Genomic DNA, 23,042 nt, shown 5'->3' with positions numbered 1-23,042 from the left:
GAATTAATTCTTAATAACCACTTGAGAATGCTGGATAACACCCAAAAGAGCTGAGCCAAAAAGGGGACTATCAGAAAATCAAGGACTGTCTGCACCTCCATCAATAATTATTTTAGTGAATTAATTTATAGCTTTCTGAGACATATGAATCAAGACACCTTTGTTAGATGATTGATTTTTTATTAGCCCAGACTAGCTTTGCTCTTTGAAGATTAACTTTTTAAGGTTATATCTATATGAGAGCAAAATAAGAGTTGGTGTGAACAGTTTGATCAACCAATTAGCTAAATTAGTTTTTGTTTGGAGTTTGCAAAGAAAAGCATCAACAAACAGATTATTGCACAGGTGTTGAAAACAGCTACACTTTTCAACCAGTTGTGTTACAATCATGTAGACATAGCTTAAGCGAACTGAATTGAAAATAACATCTTTTTATTGCAAAAATTATAACACACAATTAGTAAAATTGATTAATACTTGGGCCAAAGCAATTTCATTATCTCTGATCGATTTCAAGCATTACTTTTTAATGGCCTTCACTCTTGTCATTTTGGTTAGAACTGCATGAACACTAGCTTAGTGGAACAACACACAGCCCTTTTATATAAGATTAAGCTCTCTGCTTAAATGAGTCCCAAATGAATAAACGGCGAAAGACAGAAGACCAGATGCTTCTACAAACACTGTTTAGAAATCCATACCTTTCAGAGAATTTATTTTGATGGATTTTCATGTTTATAATGCCAGAAAAAATTGCATCGAATAGGGGTTGTAATTACATTATAGTCCATAGCATTGGGCTTTACTTAAAATAGGCACCCAGGAAGTGGTTGTTATGTGATTGCATGAAAAAGATAGAAAACAAATACTATCTGACCTAAAATCATCTTTTCCTCAAAATCAGGAAAGTACGATCTGGAAGGACCAGGCTCCCTACTTCTTTGTCAACTGCTAAAGCAGCAAATCCTCTGGATGCTACCTCTAAAATATCAGGGAAGTCCATTCTGTGCCTCAGTTACCAAGAACTTTGCTTTGATTCAACCTTCAACAGCAAAGCAAGCAATAACTTTAATTCTTGTGCTTCCCTGGTGGCGCAGTGGTTGAGAGTCCGCCTGCCGATGCAGGGAACACGGGTTCGTGCCCCGGTCCGGGAAGATCCCACATGCCATGGAGCAGCTGGGCCCGTGAGCCATGGCCGCTGAGCCTGCGCGTCCGGAGCCTGTGCTCCACAACGGGAGAGGCCACAGCAGTGAGAGGCCCGCGTACCGCAAACAAGAAAAAAAAAATAAATTAATTCTAGCAACAGCTTCCTATGTTCTCAATCTCATTGAACATTTTCCTCATATAATGCATCCTCAATATTGTTTCCTGTTCTTGTTTTAAAATACATATCTCATAAAGTGACTCCTCAACCGTCATGTTAGAAATAAAGCAAAACAAACCAAAACATTTTAAGACGGCATAAAACGTTCTTTATAATCTGACTGTAACCTGTATCTGTCTCTCTCTCTGTTCCTCCTCTCCCCTCTTCTCCCCTTTCCAATTCCATCTCTCTTCCTTTCTCAAATCACCTTACCTCCACATACCTTACACTTCAGCCACATAGAACTAAAGGCCATTTCCAAATACTCCATATAATTCTGCACCTTCCTATCTTACACCTTGAACGCTTTTTGTCCCTTTTTCCATCTGGAAAACTCCTTTAAAACTCATGCCCTTTGTGAATCTAGCCCTGTTCTTTAAAACCTTGTTATTAGTTATTACACAGATATTTCCATAATTCTTTGTTATACCACACTTTTCTTCAAAGATATCATTTCACCAAACATTCCCATCTCCTACCTCCTAGTAGTCTCTGGGCTTTCTGAAACCAGAAAGCCCAGCTTATTTTAAAATTGTCTGTACCCTGATATCTCCTGCAATGTAAACATACGCTTAACAATGTCCACCGTATAAATGTGTGAATACAATTTAGGAATTTGGGTTTAGTATTCAACTGATACAAGATAAATATATTTTAAATTATGGATATCCTTAAGTGTTATAATATGCAATACTTTATTTTCTTGATAGCTATTGACCAGCACGTCCTACCCAGGGAAGTAAAAATTAGACTGTATTAAGAGCATACTTCACAAAACTGATTATATCTCTGTACATAGGCTATAATCTTGAGTCTAAGCATCCACAGGAAGAATCAATATCATCAAGGCAGTAATCTTAGGAGATAAATGGGCAGCTGGTGTCATTCTCCATTCATCATGATATTGTTATAGAAGAGACTGTACACAACTATAATCTAGCCTGACAGTGCTCACTGATCCAGAACCCTATTGCAGATTTTTATAACTTGCATCTTTTAAAATGCATTAGAAACTTTGATTTAGACATTATAGAGTATTGAATAAAAGAGACAACCGAGTAAGTCATGGTTCTCTTGTGCGTGGCACCATTGTACCATATGCTGACTCGTCTACTCACAGCTTGACGGTCTATTTACCACTTCTGGCAGACTGCTGTCATTAAAACACATCATCTGGTGATTACAAAGTGCTAATTCATTGTTGTTCCCAAGGCTAGTTTTATTTTATGATTTTTTAGGCTTTATGTATTTATTTTTTTGATGATCCAAGCCCCACTAGCAAAACTCACTATTGATACACAAAACAGTGAGGCAATTCATTTCAGTTCTGTGATCTCTCCATAGCCACTGTTAAAATCTGGGAGGACATTTTGAGCTATTCAGAATGTTGAAATTCTTAAATCTGATTTGGGAGAAGCAAAGTAAGCAAGTATTTTATCAAAGCAGTAATATCCATTATTGCTCCCTCACTTAAAGACCCTGAGATTCTCACAACACATATTTCTAGCAAATACTTTCTAAGTGGATCATCTTAAAAATCAAACATAGAATTTTTTATTTGCGCCTAAAAGTATATATTCACTTTATGCTAACACTATATTTGTAGACTTGGTATGAAATTATTAAGCATGTTTTCTGTTATTTGCAAATGTTCAGACTTTTACACAGAACTTGGAAAAAATGTTTTACTAGCATGTTTTATTTAAACAAAAATAAAGCCAAGTTTATATGCTAATTACCATGTGTCTTGAATAGATTTTGGTACCCATATGTCAAGAAACTATACCTAACTTTTGTGACATCTATAATAAGGTTTGATTGGAAACACACACACACACACACACATACAACAAATGGGATGCAAATACTAACTCAACAAACTTTTGTTTGTTGGTTTGCTCGGGCTATCAGTGACCAGGCAAGCTCTCCTGTTAACAACTTAAACTCTCTACATGGGAATCAGAGTTAATTTCAAGAACTAATAGAGAAAAAGAAGTAAATTATATTTACTTCTGTAAATATAATTCTAATATGTAATAGATATGATGACACTCTAAATAAATGGACAGAAATAGAAGTCACTGTATTACTTAGTCAATGAAATTTTAACATCTTTATTTTCCATTTAAAACCAAGGTTATAGATGTTTTAGCTTCAAAAATCCATTTTAGTTCACTATAAAAATTTGGGAAGGGACACAGGTCGGTTAAACCTATAAACTAATTGTTAAAAAGAAAGCACAACTATGAAAAGTTTTCTCTTCTAATTTGAATGAGCTGAAATAAATACTATGGCCAATACACATATGCTTAGAAATTTTCTCATTGCTTTTATATCATAATTAGTCTAAGCCTTCTGCCCCACCAAACAAACACTACATGACAAATAATATCACGATCTTCTCAAATTTTAGGCATACATTTTCATCCTAAGAACTTCTAAATCCCAATGCATTATTGTGACATTACAACCATGGCTAAAGGGTTTAGGGTTTAGAGCATATCCTAGAATGTCTACTTAGTTCTAATATTCTGCTTTCCTGTGTTTAATTGCCACACGATTAGGAATGCCTCACCAGAGTATCATAAAGCATAGCTAGTTAGTTTTTCAAGGCCTGAAGTAACTCTAAGAAGAGAGCATAACACTTACACGTTTAGTATACATTTATGAAATAAATATCCATTGAGAACAATGAAAGCTAAATTAGTTAGATTCACTTTGTTCCAATAAAACCACAAAGCCCATAGCCTAAAGAGGGTAATCTGTCAAAATCCTATTTCCATCTATTGGTATCCCTATCCCCTCCAGACTGCCCGGGTTTTCTCTCAGGTTTGGTTAGGTTTATCAGAGTTTATTTTTGCTGTGAAGCTAAATTCAACTGTTGAAAAGCACTACTGCCACACCTACGTGATTTAATATTCTTCTAATGAGAATGCTCTTTCTCCTGATGACACTTTGTCTATGTCTGTTTTACCACAATTATGACAGTCGACTTCTACTATTGGGATGTATTTTTCTCTTTATCCTTCACCAAGACTTCAAGCTCCTTGGGCTTCCCTGGTGGCGCAGTGGTTGAGAGTCCGCCTGCCGATACAGGGGACACGGGTTCGTGCCCCGGTCCGGGAAGATCCCACATGCCACGGAGCGGCTCGGCCCATGAGCCATGGCCGCTGAGCCTGCGCGTCCGGAGCCTGTGCTCCGCAACAGGAGAGGCCACAAGAGTGAGAGGCCCACATACCGCAAAAAAAAAAAAAAACAAAACAAAAAACTTCAAACTCCTTGAAATCAGAAACTACATTATATTCCTCTGAGATTTCCACTCCTTCTACCTATTGCGTGAAGCAAATGTTTAATACATCTAGGTAACTTACTAAGGCCTGCCAAATCTGAGCCAAAGATGAAACGTGATTCTTCCTGAAACTCTCACATTTTGGCACATCTTATGAGCAGAGGCACAGACTGCCTTTGCTCAGAAATATCTTTCCAAGGGCATGTATACAGCAAACAGCCCTGGAAGATAGAGATAGTGTTGCCCCCAGAGAAAAAGTCAGGTCTGTTTACTGCTTTGTAAAAATAAATATAGTATCTCCCTCGAAGGCATGCTTACTGTCCAGTATAAAAGATTTGGGATCCCTAAATCGAAGGTTCCTCTTCTGCGATGCAAACACTGCATGTTCAGGTGTCAACTAGCCCTCTTTTCATCACCCTGTGGGAAGTTGGTCTCAGTGAACTCATGCAAGCATAATGCTTAGGCTGCTTGCTGTGCTGTAATAAACAATCTTTCATCTTTGACCCGGGGGTCTCATGTCTTCTGCAAGTATCCATGTGACAATGACAGACTGATGTGTTAGCTTGGGCTCAGTAAAATCTCAGACCTTTCACAGATTCTTGGCAAGGAGAAGTGATACAGATGCTTTAGTCTCAAAGCCTGAGAATTTTAGTTTGTATCAAAATTTGGCCATAGATATAAAATCAAATTTGTATATTATGCCTCTCACTTTAGCATTTTAGCACTTGTACACCTCTTCACTGATGCTCCACCAACACATAGCTCACTGATCATGCATCTGATGAACATTGAGTGTCTACTGTGAAAGTGACATCAGCAACCATCTCTGCACTGCCTTTCCTGTTTCCAGCCTCTCCCTGTCTCTAACCCATTCTTCAGAGAATGATCTTCTGAAAAGGCACTTCTGGTCTTGTATTCTCATACTCGGAACTCTTTGATGACTTATCATTATATCAGAACCAACTTCTATCAACTTTACTTCAAAACTCATCATGAAATTATCCTAACTTACCTCTCCAGCCTTTACAGTATGATTTAAAAAGAATGAGCTGCTGCTTCTTACCTGCCTACTGCTGTCATCATAGAGGAGTGTGGTTTTCAGTAGGGATGTTGGATTTTTTTCCTCATATGTGTTGAGAACTAAGATAATTTATTTATAAGGTAGAATAAAAGTTTTCTTTGCAAATATGATCAAGCACTTTGTACAAGTATTATTTGGGCTGACATTGAAATTATTAGATGACTCTGGGAAAATACTTGGAATATGAAAGGTGAGACTCTAATGGGCATGACTTGGAAGGAGAAAACAATTAATATGAACATCAAGTTGAGGAGAGAGGTAGAGAAGAGACATGGGCTGGGCCACGTTCCAAGAAGCCAGCTTATGAAGGATGGTGATCAATGAGAAATTACCACTGGAACACGACTGAAGACCTCTTACTAACAAAAATAACAACAACGATAAATAGGTAATACTGGGTTTTTTACATGCTAAGCCCTAAGTACTTTTTATTTTTCTATCCATTTATGTGAAAGTGGGACGATTACTACCTACATTTTCTAAATGAGGAAAACTGTGTTATTACAAGTTTAAGAAATTCCTCAAGATCATACAGCTGGATACAGTAGAGCTGGGATTTGATCCCATGCAGACTGGTTTGTTTGTATTGTTGTGATATAAATTCCCTTGACTTCAAGTCTTCAGTGATATGGACATTACAGAAATATAGTACAGGTACCACAGGGAACAATGATATGTGTGGAATGACCCTAAATTTACCTTTTCCCAACTGGCTGACTGGAGAAGTCGGCGGCACTGAATCATGAGAAACATGAGTCTACATGGTCCAAGAAGTGACCTGTGCTTAAGTTATCTGTGGACAACAGCTGAGTTATGAGCAATAGCTTCAAGGTAAACTAACTCAGGAACAAAGGAAACCCAAGTCTTTACTATTTTCCCAAATAGACTATTACTACCTGCCTGCAAAGGATCACAGGTTGATACTGTAGCATCTGAGTTGGTATTTAATTTCAACAGTAGCTCTAGGTGCGTAGTCCTATTTCCCATCACTCTGGAGGATTTCAGAAAAACTAGGCATAAATAATCCTATGACAGTTATATCAGTTTCATCTGCAGAAAAATACTGCATGACGTCTATCAACATTGAGTGTTCAGTTTAGATATAGATTCTGGGCAACGTTCCAAGGTCAAGTGAGACCTAGAAGTATGTTTGGTTTTCTGCTAAGTTTTGCAGCTTTGTCTAGGTTCCTCTTCAGATGTTTACTTCACTTCCAAGACTCAGACTGGATAAATTTTCCCCGGATAAATCTTCACCTTCTTTCCAGGACTTGTACACAGCCCACACAGAATATTGGAGCGGGGCCTTGCAGATATGAACAGCTGAGTTGCCATTTCTCCACGGCCCTATTGTTGACTCTCCCATTAGCTTCTACTGGAGCCTCTTTTCTTCCCTTCTAACAATTTTCTAGACTAGATTCTCATGGTAGCCTTTCCTTCCTGGCTTATTTTCTAACCCAGATTTCTAAGCTAGAAACCCTCTCTTAAATCACCTGGCAGAAGGAAAACTTAACTCGTTCTGCTGGTGACTGTCATCTTATTTCTCTCACTTCAAATTGTTCTCTAGTTTTCCGATTTTTTTTGTCATCCTGTGTCATTTTCACAGCTTTTCCCCCCAACCAATCAGCAAATTATCTTCCAAGTGACATTTCCCCCAATACCCAAATTTATCTTTCCTGCTTACAGACTATTGTAGCAATGCTTAATACCAGTACTGTCTGTCATTTAGTTTGTCCCTATTCCCAGAACAGGAAAAGATTTTTATTTCTGGATTGAATATCGCTAGCTGTAATCACTATCTTCTCTACCTGCATGATTACCACAAAGCTGCTACTTTCCCAATTCTGAGAACCCATACCTGGAGACTTCTCAAATCCTCTGGTCCCAATTCCTTCTGGACATTTCCTGCCAAAACGGTAACATTTTCCACCAAAAAGGCTAGAGTAGAACAACTTCCAATACCCTGTCCCTACCCATTTGAAGGACTCAGTTGCAATATATGTAGATATTAAGAAAATTAAACAAAAAATATTCAAGTGAATTTTCTTATCTGTAAAGCAACTCCCTCACAGATACTGCCTGCAGCCTTAAAACGCTAACATGTACCACTGGGCGTCAGATCATAATTACATATAATTAGAAAACTGCAACTCTTTCAAAAGACTGCAACTGATTAAACAAGAACTAAGAACTGAAGAATCCAGGGTTAATGGGCTTCCCTGGTGGCGCAGTGGTTAAGAGTCCACCTGCCGATGCAGGGGACACAGGTTCGTGCCCCGGTCCGGGAAGATCCCACATGCCGCAAAGCGGCTGGGCCCATGAGCCATGGCTGCTGAGCCTGCGCTCCGCAACGGGAGAGGCCACAACAGTGAGAGGCCCGCGTACCGCAAAAAAAAAAAAAAAAAAAAGAATCCAGGGTTAACAAATCATCCTTAGAATGGTTATTTCAGAATAAGACTGAGTTATAACAAAGATTTTTACTTATTATGTAATGTGGAATTTATGGGGAAAAAAACTAAACAAAAACAACAGGCAGTGATGAGGCAATCCTTAGAAATGAGGCTATTTGGGGAAGAAAAACAGAACTTTAAGTAAGTGACCCTATTCAGTAATTTTAAAGAGAGACAGCAATGGAGCACAGTGTTTCTTATTTGGAACAATTAAATTCCATGTTGGATATTACAAATAAATAGAAATTCAAGGCTGGTCAGAGGTCACCATCTCCTCCCATCTGCTTGCTTCCTATTAAACTCACTCTTCACAAGTGGGTTAGTTTTGTATTTTTTGTTGTCATTTATTTGCAAAAGTAGTGGCAAAGCAAATAAATTAGCGGGAGAAGAGCTCCATGGAAGTCCACTGAGCAGGGAGGAGCGACAGTAAGCGTCCATTTGAAACTGAATTGACCACTTCATCCAAAATTAACCGGTAGAGACCGCTGCAAATTAGTCAATCTCTCCCTCCCTCCCTCCCTTCCTACTGACCACAATGTATCATTTTGTTTCATTATGCTTAGTTTACAGAACAAGTATGTTCCCATTGATTCTCTCTGGCCAGTGGGAACATAAACACCACAAATGCAGGTACTTAATTATATGTCTTGTTCATTGTTTTGTCGCTAGCCCAGCACACAGTAGGCTCACAAGAAATAGTCATTAAATAAATACATGCATAAGGAAATGCACTGATGTTAAAAGGCACTGAATAAGTCTTCGATGGTAGGCCATCAGGTGTTATTTTTTTAATGGAACATAAATTTGATTAAGAATACAAATCCTTAAATTAGAAAGTTGAGGTTCTCAACTTGTATAGCTTTGATTTTGCCTCTAATTCCCTAGTACTTTTCTATATAAATAGATAATGTGCTTACTTTTGTGTATTATTTGAAGTCTCTGATTGAAACGTAATTTAAAATTTTCAACCAGGAGAAACAGATCATATGGGAATTTAGGTTTTCTACTTTAAATAAGAATGGCAGAATGAAGGCTTAGATCTCTATCATGTGGTATGCCAGCAGCAACTGATTCAGATCCAGCTATGGCTCACAAGAGCAAGATGCAGGCCAAGAGAAAAACCCATAGGAAGCCACAAGAAGTAAAAGTAAAAGCCTATGAAAACCTGATACAATTTATCTTGGCTCCACCCTCTGGGCTAAAATAAACATTTTTCTCCCTTTGCTCTTTGCCCATATGAATAGCAAGACATATTCTGAAATACCCAGCTAAATTCTGGTATGCCACTCAGACACATCGAAGGCAGCTATAATAAGAGAATATCTGATGTGTTTCATCAAATTACAAAAATTATCAGGCTAATAAATTAGAACTTTTAAATCTCTGTAGCAGCTTGAACTACAATATTGGCACAAGCTGATTTTACAAGTTGTTCCCTACAGAATAGAGTTAATATAATGAAAGCGAACGAAGAAATAGCGAGAAAACACCCACACTTATTTTATTTTTATTGAAGGTAAAATCCATTTGCACACATTTCTGTTCAGTGCAGAAACAAAGCAAAATGTTCAGTTTCATTTTTCTCTCACAGAGAAATGTACTCCACAGAACTGGAACGACTTCTTTTGTTTCTTGTTCTATCAGAATTTGATTTGCATATTTTGGGACATGATAAGGTCCTCTCTGATTTAAAGAGTTTATAAAAAGGTAATTTCATCTCAAATTGTAGTTTTCTTCCTTTATTTCTAATACTGAAACCTGCATACCCTTCTGAGAAGTGAGTCATGAGAGGAAGACATTAGCTTACCTTGTATGAGATAATAAAAAAGTTCCACAGGGGACGAGTTACATATTATGACATTGCGAATATAAGGCTCATTTGGATTTAATTCATTACTACATCATGTTGCACAGGAACGCAATTTTTAAGCAATAGAAGTGCACTTCATTTGTAAAGGGCCCAGCTATAACACACAATCAGTTATTGAAGACAGAAACTGATTTCCCAAATCAGGCATATAAAATTTAATACATTTGCTCCAGTTATAATGAAAGGGAAGGGAACTTCAATGCCATTTTTTTTTCCAGATAAGAATGACTCTTGTAAAATTTGGAAAAAGCATTTTTGCTTGGGAAGTTGGTTATATTTTGATGCCACCAAACTGAGTTGAGAAAATTAAGCATTTTTAAAATATTTGAAATAGTTGGTAGACACTTTGAATGTAATTTCAAATTCTATCCTATGAATGTATTTTACATTAAAAATAAGATCTGAAATTAATGAAATAAGGGTAATGATGAGCATTGGCTTAAATAAAAATCAGTATCCATTTTCCATATTATTCAGTTTAACCCTAAAGATTGACTATGTTATTCTAGAGTTAAAAAACAAAACAAAAAAAACAGCCAAATTGTATTGGTTTATTTAAGTTTCCTAAATCTGCATGTATTATTAGTTAGGGTTCTCCAGAGAAAGAGAACAGGATTTATATATAGAGAGAGGGAGATATCTATTTTAAGGAGTCAGCTTATGCAACTGTGGAAGCTTGGCAAGTCCAAAATCTGTAAGATAGACCAGTAGGCTGGAGACTCAGGGAAGAGTTGCAGTTAAAGTCCAAAGGCATTCAGTGTGCTGGTAGAATTTCTTCTTCTTCCTGAGAGGTCAGTCTTTTTCTAGTAAGGCCTTCAACTGATTGGATGAAACCCATCCACATTATTAAAGATAATCTGCTTTACACAAAGTCTACTGATTTAAATGTTAATCTCATTTAAAAAAAAATACCTTCACAGAAATATCTACAATAATGTTTGACCAAACATCTGTGCACTGTGGCCTAGCCAAGTTGATATATAAAAATAACCATCACAGTGTATTTATATAAGCATCTAACATTTGGGAAATAATATCACCTATCTATTTTGTTATAGTTTCCCAAGACGGGGGCAGTGGAGAGGAAATTTTCATCATCCATTTTTAAATATCTGAATTACCAGCCAAATCTACTTTTTCTTCCATCAGCTAGAAACATCCATTTAAATTTTTTTAGGTAACTATAATAAAATACTTTATGCAATGTTTACAAAATCAAATTATCTCTTTTCATATATATTTTAATTTTTCTCTTGTAAACTAGCCTGATGAGATTATGGGATTAATGCTTTTAGCTGCAATTGTCAAATACTTTGCTTAAGTTCTAAAGCATGGATTGAGATTTTCAAATTGCAAATCTCAAAGGGCCATGTCTGCTATTTGAATCTTGATTTCACTGACATTAAAAAGGAACATGGGGCTTCCCTGGTGGTGCACTGGTTGAGAGTCCGCCTGCCGATGCAGGGGACACGGTTCGTGCCCCGGTCTGGGAAGATCCCACATGCCGCGAGAGGCTGGGCCTGTGAGCCATGGCCACCGAGCCTGCGCGTCCGGAGCCTGTGCTCCGCAACGGGAGAGGCCACAACAGTGAGAGCCCGCGTTACCACAAAAAAAAAAAGGAACATGAAAGAGAGAAGTATGTAATCAGTTCCCAACCTTTCCATGTTTAACTATACTTTAGTCTACTGAATGTGATCATTACCAACTTTTCTATTGCAAGAGTGTCGGGAAGTCAAGTGAATCCACAGGAAACTGACATACTTGATCCTCAAAGGAAATGGTTTATTTATTCCCTTGTACTACATCTGACTGATCTTGTTCCTTTTTTGGAACGAATAAGTCAAGAAGTGAATGGAAGAAAACGACTATTACAGTCAATGCAGGAAAGATACAAGAAAAATGTGATGAGCCTTAAGGTTGAGCAGTTTCAGGATAGCCAGCCAGTAAGGGCAGATGACCTTGATATAGCTAACAAAAATATTTCACTGACCATCACTGCAAAAGAGTCCTTTCATTATGTAAAATCTATTCCTCCCATTAAGACAAAACCAAATTTGAAAAACTAAGAGTTCCTGCATTTCGATCCTTAACAATCTAACTTACTCCTGGTGTTTCACAAGAGAGATAGATTTGATGAAAAAGATAAAGAAAATTTGCTTACTAGGAAAGTAACCTAATCGTAGTATTTAACCTCGAGGATAAAATAATGTGTGTGCGTAGGGAGCAGGGAGAGGGCAAGAGATGAGGGATAGGGTGGGGGGAAAGGGAGAAGGTGCGGGGAGAACCTTTTGATTCTACTTGACCATGGAGAAGGAATAAAGCAAGCCTTCAGGCTGAACTGGCCCTCGTCTGAGACAACCCTTTCCTGACACTGGCAGGGCATGAAAAGATCTGTGAGGGAATCTACTTTGCACCTCCATCAAACCTGTGATCATACAAGTACCTTTCTGTGCAATTTTTACTTTCATTTCTTCTTTATAGAAAGGAAATGCTCTCTAGATTAAACAGAATATCATTAAAACCTGTCAAGTGACTGGCAGAGTGCCTGGTATACAGCAGACACACAACACATGTTTTCATTAGAGAAAAGAAAATCCTCTACCTTCAAAATCAACTTTTTAGCACATGCTATGAGAATGTCTATAAAATATGTTAAAAAGGCAAAGGTCTGATACATATATATATATATATATAATTTTGAATTTCAGTAATGTACATGAATAGCCAGAAGTATATTTTCTTTTTAAAAAATGATAGTAGGTTTATATTTTGGGTGCACTGTCTCCCGCAATAAAGATTTACTGAGTGTCCACATACTATGACTCAAGGACTGGGCCAGACGCATAGTTCTTTCTCCACTGCAAGGTAGAAGGTAGTTTATGTCAACAAAGAGAGAGAAAATGAAGTACTGAGAGTTTCAAGGAAAGAGAGAACTCAATTGGTGGGAGATCAAAAAAGGGAATCATGGGAATTCCCTGGGGTCCAGTGGTTAGGACTCAGGCTTTCACTGAGGCACCTGAGCCACCCTCAAAGAATGCCTAGGATTGAGAAGGTGGCCATTGCACTCAAAGACCCTCTGTCAATAATGCTCATTCATCTTCTAGGTGGGTGCTGCTCTTGTTCCAGACAAATGCCTAAGAATTGTGAAAGGCATAAGCTTTTATCTCAGTTGAGCCAGACATTTAAGAGAATTCATGTCACTCTACATGACACTGAGAAACTGAGTGAAGCAGTTGCTTTACGTCAAGTCCAGAGCAATAAAATACTATGGATAATTAAATAAATCTAATCCTTTGTATTCCTTTTGTGATTAAATTTAAGACAATGTGCATTTGTTATCTGGAAAAATCAATGATAGAATAGCTAATTACTTCCTTTAGGAAACATCACTCAATTACTGTTAAATTCATTCTGCTGTCATTTGCATAAATTGAATTATGTGCACTTTTTAAATACATTTACATGTTTTTCTCCAATTCAAATGCCAGTTGCTTTATTGCCTTCATATCTCCCAACATTCCTGCTCTCATCCCTCTAAATACTGAAATTGGAAAGGAACAAAAAACACAAACAGTAGAAAAGACAGAAGCCAAAATATAATTCAAGATAGAGGAGGGGCAGAAAGATGGCTGGAAAGTACAGCTGGAAACCAGAGAACAGTTGCTGATGGTATCACCATCATCAAGCCTTGCATTTTTAAAGTGTAACAGCAAAAAATATAGCCCTGTGGGATCAGAGGAGAGAAAATCACTGAAGATAATTTATAACATTTCCTAAACTTTCAAAGAATTAATCAACAGCTAAGAAAATGTGGTGTTTTACTTAATGTTTGTAAAGATCATTTCACAGTATAACTTAACTCATGGTTAATTACTTGTACCGAGCCAGAGAAAGATGAAAAGTATTGCCCCTGTCCAAATAATGCAGAAATTTTTAAAAATCTAGGGATTTTATTTCATTGTTCATTTGCTAACAAATAAAATGCATCAACTAAATGAAATCTAGAAAGATTACATAAAGTAATAGACTATTTCTCTACTACAATATTCAGTCAACACGTTTTTAAATTATAAAAGGTTCATACATGCAAAAAGAAATATGAATGGTCAATTAAGATATAAAAGTTTGTCAACACTATTTTTGGCCTATCAAAACAAAAAAATAATGAGGACCTAGAAGGCTGGCAGCCCTACAAGGCAATTTGGTAACTAACACAAAGCAAACAACTAAACAAATTTCAACTCCCCGAATCTGTGATCTGCTTCCAGGAATTTATCAGAAGGGAATAATTAAATAAGCACACAAAGACTTATGTATGAAAATGTTTGTAGAGACAAACTAAATGTACATTTATAAAGGATGGGCTCAATAAATTCATGTCCTCTACATAAGGGAATGCCAGCAGCATTTTAATGTACTGATTCAATTCTGTATTTACTAGTTTGAAAAATGGTTCTCAATATATTGTAAGTGGAAAAAAATTCAAAAGCAGATATCAAAAAATATATACATGGTACAATACAATTTTGCTTCTTGTTAGGTAAAGATAGAAAGAAAGAAAGAATAAAATTATGGGGGAAAAGGTGGTAGGGTTATGGGTGGTTTTTACTTTATTTTTTTCCAACTTTCTGTATACATTTTACTTATAAGAAGAAAAAATAATAGTGCCCCTTCCATAAAAGAAAGATATAATATTAACCATAATTAGAGTACCACATTTTCTCCTTTTCTTCTCACCATTTCACAGCATCTACAGCTGTCAAAAGGCAACATTCCTGCATTCAAAAATATACTTAACCTCATTGGTTTATTCACTTCAATTATTATTATAATATTATATTAGGTAACTAAATTTTGAAGCTTTCAACATGCTTTACTCGTTCAGCAACGTGCTTATGATCTTTAGTATGCATATACATATGCACACACATATAGGTCATTCATTCAACAATATATATGATAAAGGCTCTGTGACTTATACAGTAGAAATAAAACATGTACCAGTCACATTTAAGCTTCTTCTAAGTTAAAGAGCTCTCCTAACAGCCCTAAGTAGACGTTTTATACAAGATGACCAGCATCCCAATTGGCCAAATCTGATTAGACTAGGGATAAGCACTTGACAGAGTCACGAACATCGCTGACCCCCAAAGGGAAAACAATCGTATTTCATTCTAGCCCCATAGGCTAGAAGAGGAATGAAGGCATAATGTATTGGAGAACACAGCAGTGGGTACTGGGAGAAGAATAAGGCAAACAAAAAGTAGTACAGATGGAAAGGGAGATAAATCACTTTGGTGGTTCAACCCTTTAGTAAAAATTAGAGGACTGTGGCTACTAGGGTCCCTGGAGTTGACTGGATCCAAATTCCTTATCAACAAGCCTCAAATGAATTCCTATTCACAGGTTATTGTGTGAGCCCAGCCTCCTGTTTTGATACTTACAATAAACTTGCATTATCTAGTTACTGTTCCAAGTCACCAAAAGCATACATGAATGCAACTTTTAACGGCCTATTTTAAATCTCACGCATCTGAATATACCCCATCAGTTTACATGAAGATACATGAAAGAAATCAACCACCACTGTAAAAGAGTGAATTCCTTTTTCAAATAGCAACGAGTATTTGCAGAAGTGACCAGGAGAATCTTATTAGAAGACTGATTAATACACACACACACGGTGTTCATATTCCTGTGCTAATGTTGAAAATGATTTTCTTTTATTTGATCAACATGATATAAAGTAGTTGGCTTATGTGGGCTTTATTATGGGATAACTAGGTCCATAAACTGGAATATGCTGTCAATATGTCTATCAATGATTCTCTGGATCAACACATTATTCAAATGTATTTTTTTCTAAAACATTACACATAAAAATAGCACATGTGTAATCTCTACACTGAGCAAGCATGATTCAGGGAATGTAATCATAAAGCACTTTTTGTCTCCCATTTATATTAATTGGAGTTAGTTAGTTTGTTTGTTTTCCTGTTTCTGGATTAAAACCCCAGTAATTCTGGTCACTGTTAAGTGACCTGAGTTCCTCCAGTGAGTAATTAAAAGGTTCAGTGTCATTTAATAGTCAAAACTTTGAACTTTTCCCCACTTTTTGACCATCTCTAGATTGGGAAACTTACAGCCAAGGAAAGGAGAATAGTCAGTTTCTTCTCTTTGTGCTTTTACACCTCCTTTCTCAGAGCTTCTGACGCCTCCAGGGTTGCAACAGAGCAAGTGAGAATAGCTAAAGCAGGAGCAAAAGGTTCTCACTGGACAGGAACTCTCAAGAACTGGCATGGTACTCTGACTGTAGCAGGAGTAGTCAGCTGAACTTTCTACTTGTCCAGCTTCATCAGTTCTTTGGAGACCCACACACCCATCCCACGACTGGGGATTTCTCACCTTCCTTTAACATGAGTAATGTACTCTCCTCTACCTCCTTCTTCCTTCTTCCAGGCATCTGACCAGACCTCTAGCTCTGTCTCTGGTAAGTTCTTTTCAGCCATGCAGGAAGCTTGCTTGCTCCTCCCCTGCAATCTCTCTCTTTCTGTTAGTCGTTTCGGGCCGTTATAACAAAGTACCATGGACTGGTTGGCTTATCAACATTATGTCATAATTCTCGAGTCGGGGAATTCTAAGATCATGGCACTGGCAGATTTGGTGTGGTGGCTGATAAGGGCCCTCTCCCTGGTTCACAAAGGATACCTTCTCCCTGTGTCCTCACATGACGGAAGGACTAGAAGTCCTGTGGGGTCTCTTGTATAAAATCTCAGCCCATTCACGAGGGCTCCAGGTTCATGAACTGAGCATCTCCCTCCCAGCAGCCCCACCTCCAAATACCATTACATTGGGCAGTAGGATTTCAACAACATATGAATTCTGGGGCGGGGGGGAGACACAAACATTTAGACCATAGTGATTTCTCTCCCTCTTCCCCTCTCCCTCTCTCCCTGCTTGGATACAGTCCCTAGAAGGAAACTTTGCCATAGGCTACCCCAAACCACCACCTCTTCTTCGGCAATCTTATCCACAACTAGCCAGTCCGTGACTTGTCATTTCGATTTCTTAGGTAGAAAGGCAGACACCCAGTTCTTCCAAGGAGTTCTATTAAATCCCTTTTTCATTGGACTTGAGGCTTCCTCCTAGAGAAAAGACTGGGACTTACAACACCATTAGCAGCTTTCTCCCCAAATCCTCTTTTTCCACTCTCCTAGTTCTCAGCTTCTCTAACCTCTCCTAGGCTACAACAGGGTCATCATCTCAAGGCTTTATACCATCTTTTTCGTTTTTCCTCCGAAGTTCTACATACTGGTCCTAGTAGTAGCAATTGTATTTAAGCCTCAGCTGAAAATGAGACATCAAAATGCTAAAGCATTTTTACAGTATCTGGTTTTGATTTAAGTTGTCACTTATCTAAAATCAGAACTTAGCATAGCCTCTGAGTAACTATAGCTATATAATTTAGTATTTTATATTTGTGTTATAAATCAAAATTTTATTTATAATACTTTGAATATAATCATAATATGAAACACCTAAATGGTAAGCAAAATGATTTTCAGAATACATAATAAAATTGATGAATTAAACACAGATCTGTTCCTCACCTATTCATGCATTCATTTCCTCCCTTAGAAAAATAATGATTCAATGTCTGCTGGACAATAGTCTAATGATGGGCAAAGCAAGTAGGTCCATTCCTTCATGGAGTCTGCAAACTAATCTATTATAAAAAGAGTATCTTTTATATTGCATAACTGTTAGGATGTTTGGCAAGAACTGACATAGTCTTACAGCACGGGCAGGAATGGAGAACAAATAGAGAAGAAATACAGCAACTGATGAACAAGACAGTAGATCGGTGAGAGCCCAAAACTGATCATAAATTGATGAAAAGGAACAGGAGGTACCCATGATGTACAGAGCCAATGCCAGGATGACTTAGTAAACACAAGAAATCATAATAAGGCATGTGGTTAGCACGACTACTGGGGGAACAGTTGTCTTTGGATGAAGAGTTGTAATTCGAAGAAAGTTATGTAAACATATTTGTACCAAAATATTATTTTTTGATGAAAAAGACCTATTATCTCAGCAAGGAAAAAACTGTGGCTGACAGGACATAATTGTGAATTTGTGCCCAACCACTGAATATTGCTTAGAAGTAAAATTGCCAGTGGTTATATTTTTTAAATATATAGTTTGTTGATTTTTGAGTTTAAGAGAATATAAGCCTTATGGTGATACAACTCCTATTCTGAGGGAAATGATGAATATGTTTACTTAATTATACATTTTCAACATTTTAGAACAGCTGCCTATTCACAAAAAGGACATGTCAGGTTTTAAAATTGTCTACAATGCTGGGAAAAAAAATAAGGCAAAGAAAGCCAAAGGAAGATAAGGAGAGAAAATATGCAGACTAGTTAGTATACAAAAGGCATGCCTGTAAGTTCTTTATGATTTCAATACAAGTTTGACTCTGAACTTACTAAAAGCCAAAGTAAAGAGGGAAGCAGGCTAGGTTATGAGATTCATTGTGTCCATCATTAAAAACTAAACAGTTGCTCAGGAAAAATGAGTTAAATCCATGGATCCTTTTTCAGAAGACACTTTCGTAATGAAATGAATGTCTACCATGAAGTTAGAGTAGACAGAATTTTATGGAATTCTTCTATTTTCTTTCTTTCTCTCTTTCTCTCCCTCCCTCTCTCTCTCTCTCTCTCTCTCTCTCCCTCCCTCCCTCCGTCTCTCCCTCTCCCTCTCTCTCTCACATCCCTGTGCTGGTTAGATCTAATTTTTGGACAGACCTCTTGCCTTTCCCCTGCTGCAGGGATCTTAATGTTTTGGGATGAGTTTTCCCAGGCTCTGAGTCAGCAGCCTGCGTGCTGGGTTCAGACAACCAACGGAGCAACTGGTAGGAGGGCAGGAGGAAGGGAGAAGCCATGGTACTTCTTACTCTGTCTTCAGTAGTACCCCCTGGCTGAGATTACATCCCCACTGCCAGCCCAACCCCTGCATTTGTGTATGCAGAAAGTTCCAGCTTCCATCAAGTTACCCCAACTCCCTTTCTCCAGCGTAGGTTTAGTAATGGCTCCATTTTGTTGTTCATCTCTTGGCTACCTCAGTGTCCCCTGACTGGCCTCTCAGTTTTTCATCACTGATGGAATTATTTCCCTACTTTAAATGCACTCTGCTTTAAATATTTAGGGAGTTTTCTTTTATGGTTGGCTCCTGACTGATACAATCACTCATTATAAGACAATGCTATATCTTTCACTCAATTCACTGTAAGTAATTTTACACTGAGAAATACCATGGAAATTGTTAGTATCTGCATATGACACATCCAGAGACGCTTATGCAACAGTAAATAGCAGACATAGAAGGGTGTAGAAAACAAATTCCCACAAGTCATTCAGATGTGATATTCAGAAAGAGAATTATAATTTGCCAACGTCAATACATGTGATATTTCAGCACACAGATTAAATGAGGCATCTTCAGTGGGCATGCTCCCTAGAAGATCCCTAGAAATGCACGTGCCAACATCTTGATGGTAATAAGTCAGTGTAACCCAGAAGGAATATCCTTATGACCTAGTATCCTTCTCTCTCATCTACCTACAATCAACAAACATGATTCACCTAGGATTATGCTTTATTGCCAGGTATGGAAGACATATGTGGAGGCTAATATCTAATCTTCCTCTTCCAGTTCCTCACTTCTCTAAATATGTTAACTAGGGAACCCTTTACAATTAAACATATATGCTAATGATATATCAAGCAACAAAATTTAAGTTACCCAATAGCTATATGACATGAGTGGAGCTTTTCCCAAGAATTCAGAATTATTAAGGCCTGATAAAAAATATTTTCTTATCATTTAACTTATTAACAACACATTCTGGCTAGAGAGGTCATATGCAAACTTACCTTAAAGAGAGAGGTGACCTTTTAGAATTGCCTGATATATGGAACGCAATGTGTTTCAATAAAAATACTCAACTGGGAAACTCAGTGATGCAGGGGACCAAATACGAGCAGTGCTTGTCTTACCTCTGTCAGTTATTTCAGTCCATAAAGCAAGTTTATTTTATTCTGATGTCATTAAAAATTTCAATCTTATGGCTAATGCCCTAGTTTTTATTACACACACATCCAGCAATCTTTGCATCCCAATTTGGCTTACCTGGGCTTTCCCAACAGGGAGAAAATACACTGGCTGGAGTCTATTAGTCTCCACAGTAGTTACGGTTCTTATTATCAACTATTAAAGCAGCACCATAAATTTGCATTACAGTATCGTAAATCTGAAAACGTGCACCCCCTCTGTGAAGGGGTTGCTGGTAAGTTATGTTTCTCAGCTTGTAAGACTAACCTTAAACAATAGAAAAATCACAGTATGATATTCCCTGTAAGACGTCTTTCCCAGAAGATGCATCCCACCAACATCCATTTCTTGCATACCTACCTGAAAGACTTCCTAATATCTTCTGCTTGGATTGTCTTGAGAATCTCTTGGTGTAACTGAAGATCAAGTGTTCCTGAAGACGTAGCATTTGAAGAGCAGTTTTTATGTGTGTAATAGCCTATCAAAATTCCAGAAATAAATAAAATGCTTGCTGTGCAAAATAGTTTTAAAAGGCGGCAAAAGTTGCAGGGGTTGCTCTTTGGTGCAGATCTTGTATAATGGGTCACATAGTCAGACTCTTCTTGAAGTCGCTGAAACCTTCCTTTGGGTGAAGTTGCTGGTTGAATGGGATCAAGACTGAGGTCCGCAGTCTCTGAATTCTCCAGGTTCTGATTCTCAGCACTATCTAGCTGGAACTGGTCAAAACCAGGCTCCTCCAGTTCCTTTTCCATGTCCCACTCTAAGTCAAGGGCAGTGGCTTGGAGGTCATCATTGTCTATGTACTGTGAATGTCCTGGAGCTCTTCGATCTGCATTGACCTTCTGATAGGCCATCTTTTTACCTGTGAAAATAAGAGCAGTATATTTTCTGAAAATAAATCAACAAAGAAAACCTCCAAGGTGAAAACAAAACAGTAATCTATATTAGCTGTTCATAAAATTTTAGTGATTTCAATCAGGGGAAATACTTCATTCCTATAGAAAATCATATATTAATTATTTAATCTTATGTTTTGCTGTTGATGTTTACTATAGAAAAAAAGACAAACAATAAATAAAAGTAGAAGGCACCTGATGCAAAAGCTATGAGAAGACATAAAATGCACACACACAAACACGCACTATTCTTTTGAAGCTCAGGAGAATTAAAGTCACAAATGCACAACTGCATTAAAGACAATGTATTACAATGAAAGCCAAGTTTAAGCTTATACATTTTCAAAATCACTTTTAAGAAAAACTGAGGACAGAAGCAATAAAGTGTGATTTGTTAAGTAAAGGGGGGAAAAAAAGACCCTGGGATCAGTTACATCACCAGAGCTAATTTTAAAAACACAAATTCAGGGTAAGAATGAGGACAACAAAATTAAGTAGCACCTCTATAGAAATCCAAGAAGCAAAATATGGTGTATTGCCTAGTCACGAGTTATCAGAATGACTGGAAAACTTTAAGGCTACCATAGAAAGCCAACATGTTTTATGGAATTAGTGACATGAATTGGCCTGGCTCGCTGAACTTTAAATAAAAGTCTGGGATGGCATCCATCCAAAGAGGGAAGCCTTTTGCCAGGATAGGAGAGTTTAGTTTCATAACCTTGCTACTGAGTGGCAGATGGAGGCTTTTCTCCCCTACACAGTTTTGGATGACAGTTTGTTGTATCCTGCAGAGCAGTATTAGGAAAACTGGACTAATTAACTACAAGTGGTCTTCGGTCTGTATTCAGTAACACACTGGTGTATTGTAGTTGCACATCAGGAGTATTTATACTTAAATTTTCTGTGTATTAGATTTGTCATCCCAGCTGGATTCTAAGGTCCCTCACTACGTTTTACGATTTTTCTATGGACCCCACTGTGGTGAGTGAAAAACAGAGCTCAGCTGACAACTGATTTGCTAAGTGTCTTAGGGCGGGTTGTTAACAAGTGAACTCTAATGAAAAATATACAAACAAAGACTTCATGAAAGGGAGTGGCATTATGTACAGAACTATGGGTATATACAATTCCAATCCTGGCTGACAGAGGTCCATATAAATTAAAATGCCCTGAATGTTTAAGAGAGTTCAAGTACAATTAAATATTAAACTTTACAAAATAAAAATTCTAATTCCGACTAGATTTCTCATCTGCTACGATACCATTTTTGATTTATTCTTGTCCAGAGCTGAATCAATAAAGATGAGTACCTAATACATATCAGGTATGGGGATAGGCAATGAAAACAAAGATGAACGGGTCCCTATTCCTCAAGTAGGGAATGATTCAATAAGAGAGACAGACATTTGAACAAACAAGTATGTCACAAAATATGCAAAGCACAAGGGAGACTCAGGGGTGACAGATTCTAGCAGAGAATATGGGAAATAATTCCCCACCCAAAGTTATTTCTGAGGTACTTCTGGAGAGAGAGGAGGAGTTAAACTAGGACACACCAGGGGTGTGAGAGGAGAACAGCCAGGCAGGAGAAAATGTATAAGCACACGGAGGAATACAAGTGCACGGTGCATGGTACGTGGACCATTTGAAAAACCCAGACTGGTTTGCGAACCAGAGTTGGAGAAAAAGCTAGGAAAGGGTGACCGTAAGCAAAAGGCTTAACTTCTTTGCAACACAGGGTCTTCATTTGTGATATGGGCATGGTGATAATATAAACATCATAGTGCTGTCACTAGGAATAATTGAGACAGTGATCCTAAAACATCCATTGAGTGTCATGTAGGCTATATAGGTTTGAAGGGATATTTCTGGTATTAGAGGAGAGAGGATTGTCAAGGATTGTTGGAAGAAATAAAATGAATTAAATATTGCAGAAGAAATTATATAATTCTGCAGGACATTGTGGAGAAGGGGAGC

The 23,042-nt window shown here is 37.6% G+C and overlaps 1 protein-coding gene across 1 annotated transcript in view; it reads right to left on the bottom strand.

Moving 5' to 3' along the window:
• Positions 1-23,042, bottom strand: part of NAALADL2 (N-acetylated alpha-linked acidic dipeptidase like 2) — an 862,695-nt gene that overhangs the window by 800,660 nt on the left and 38,993 nt on the right. The window contains 2 exon segments of the mRNA XM_065875821.1: positions 20,530-21,033; positions 21,852-21,903. Of these exon segments, the coding sequence (XP_065731893.1) occupies positions 20,530-21,033; positions 21,852-21,903 (556 nt within the window).

The sequence above is a fragment of the Phocoena phocoena genome, chromosome 4 (genome assembly GCF_963924675.1).
Source record: "Phocoena phocoena chromosome 4, mPhoPho1.1, whole genome shotgun sequence".
Taxonomy (NCBI): Eukaryota; Metazoa; Chordata; class Mammalia; order Artiodactyla; family Phocoenidae; genus Phocoena; species Phocoena phocoena.
The sequence above is the reverse complement of the archived record's forward strand: the minus strand, read 5'-3'. Positions and strand labels throughout refer to the sequence as shown.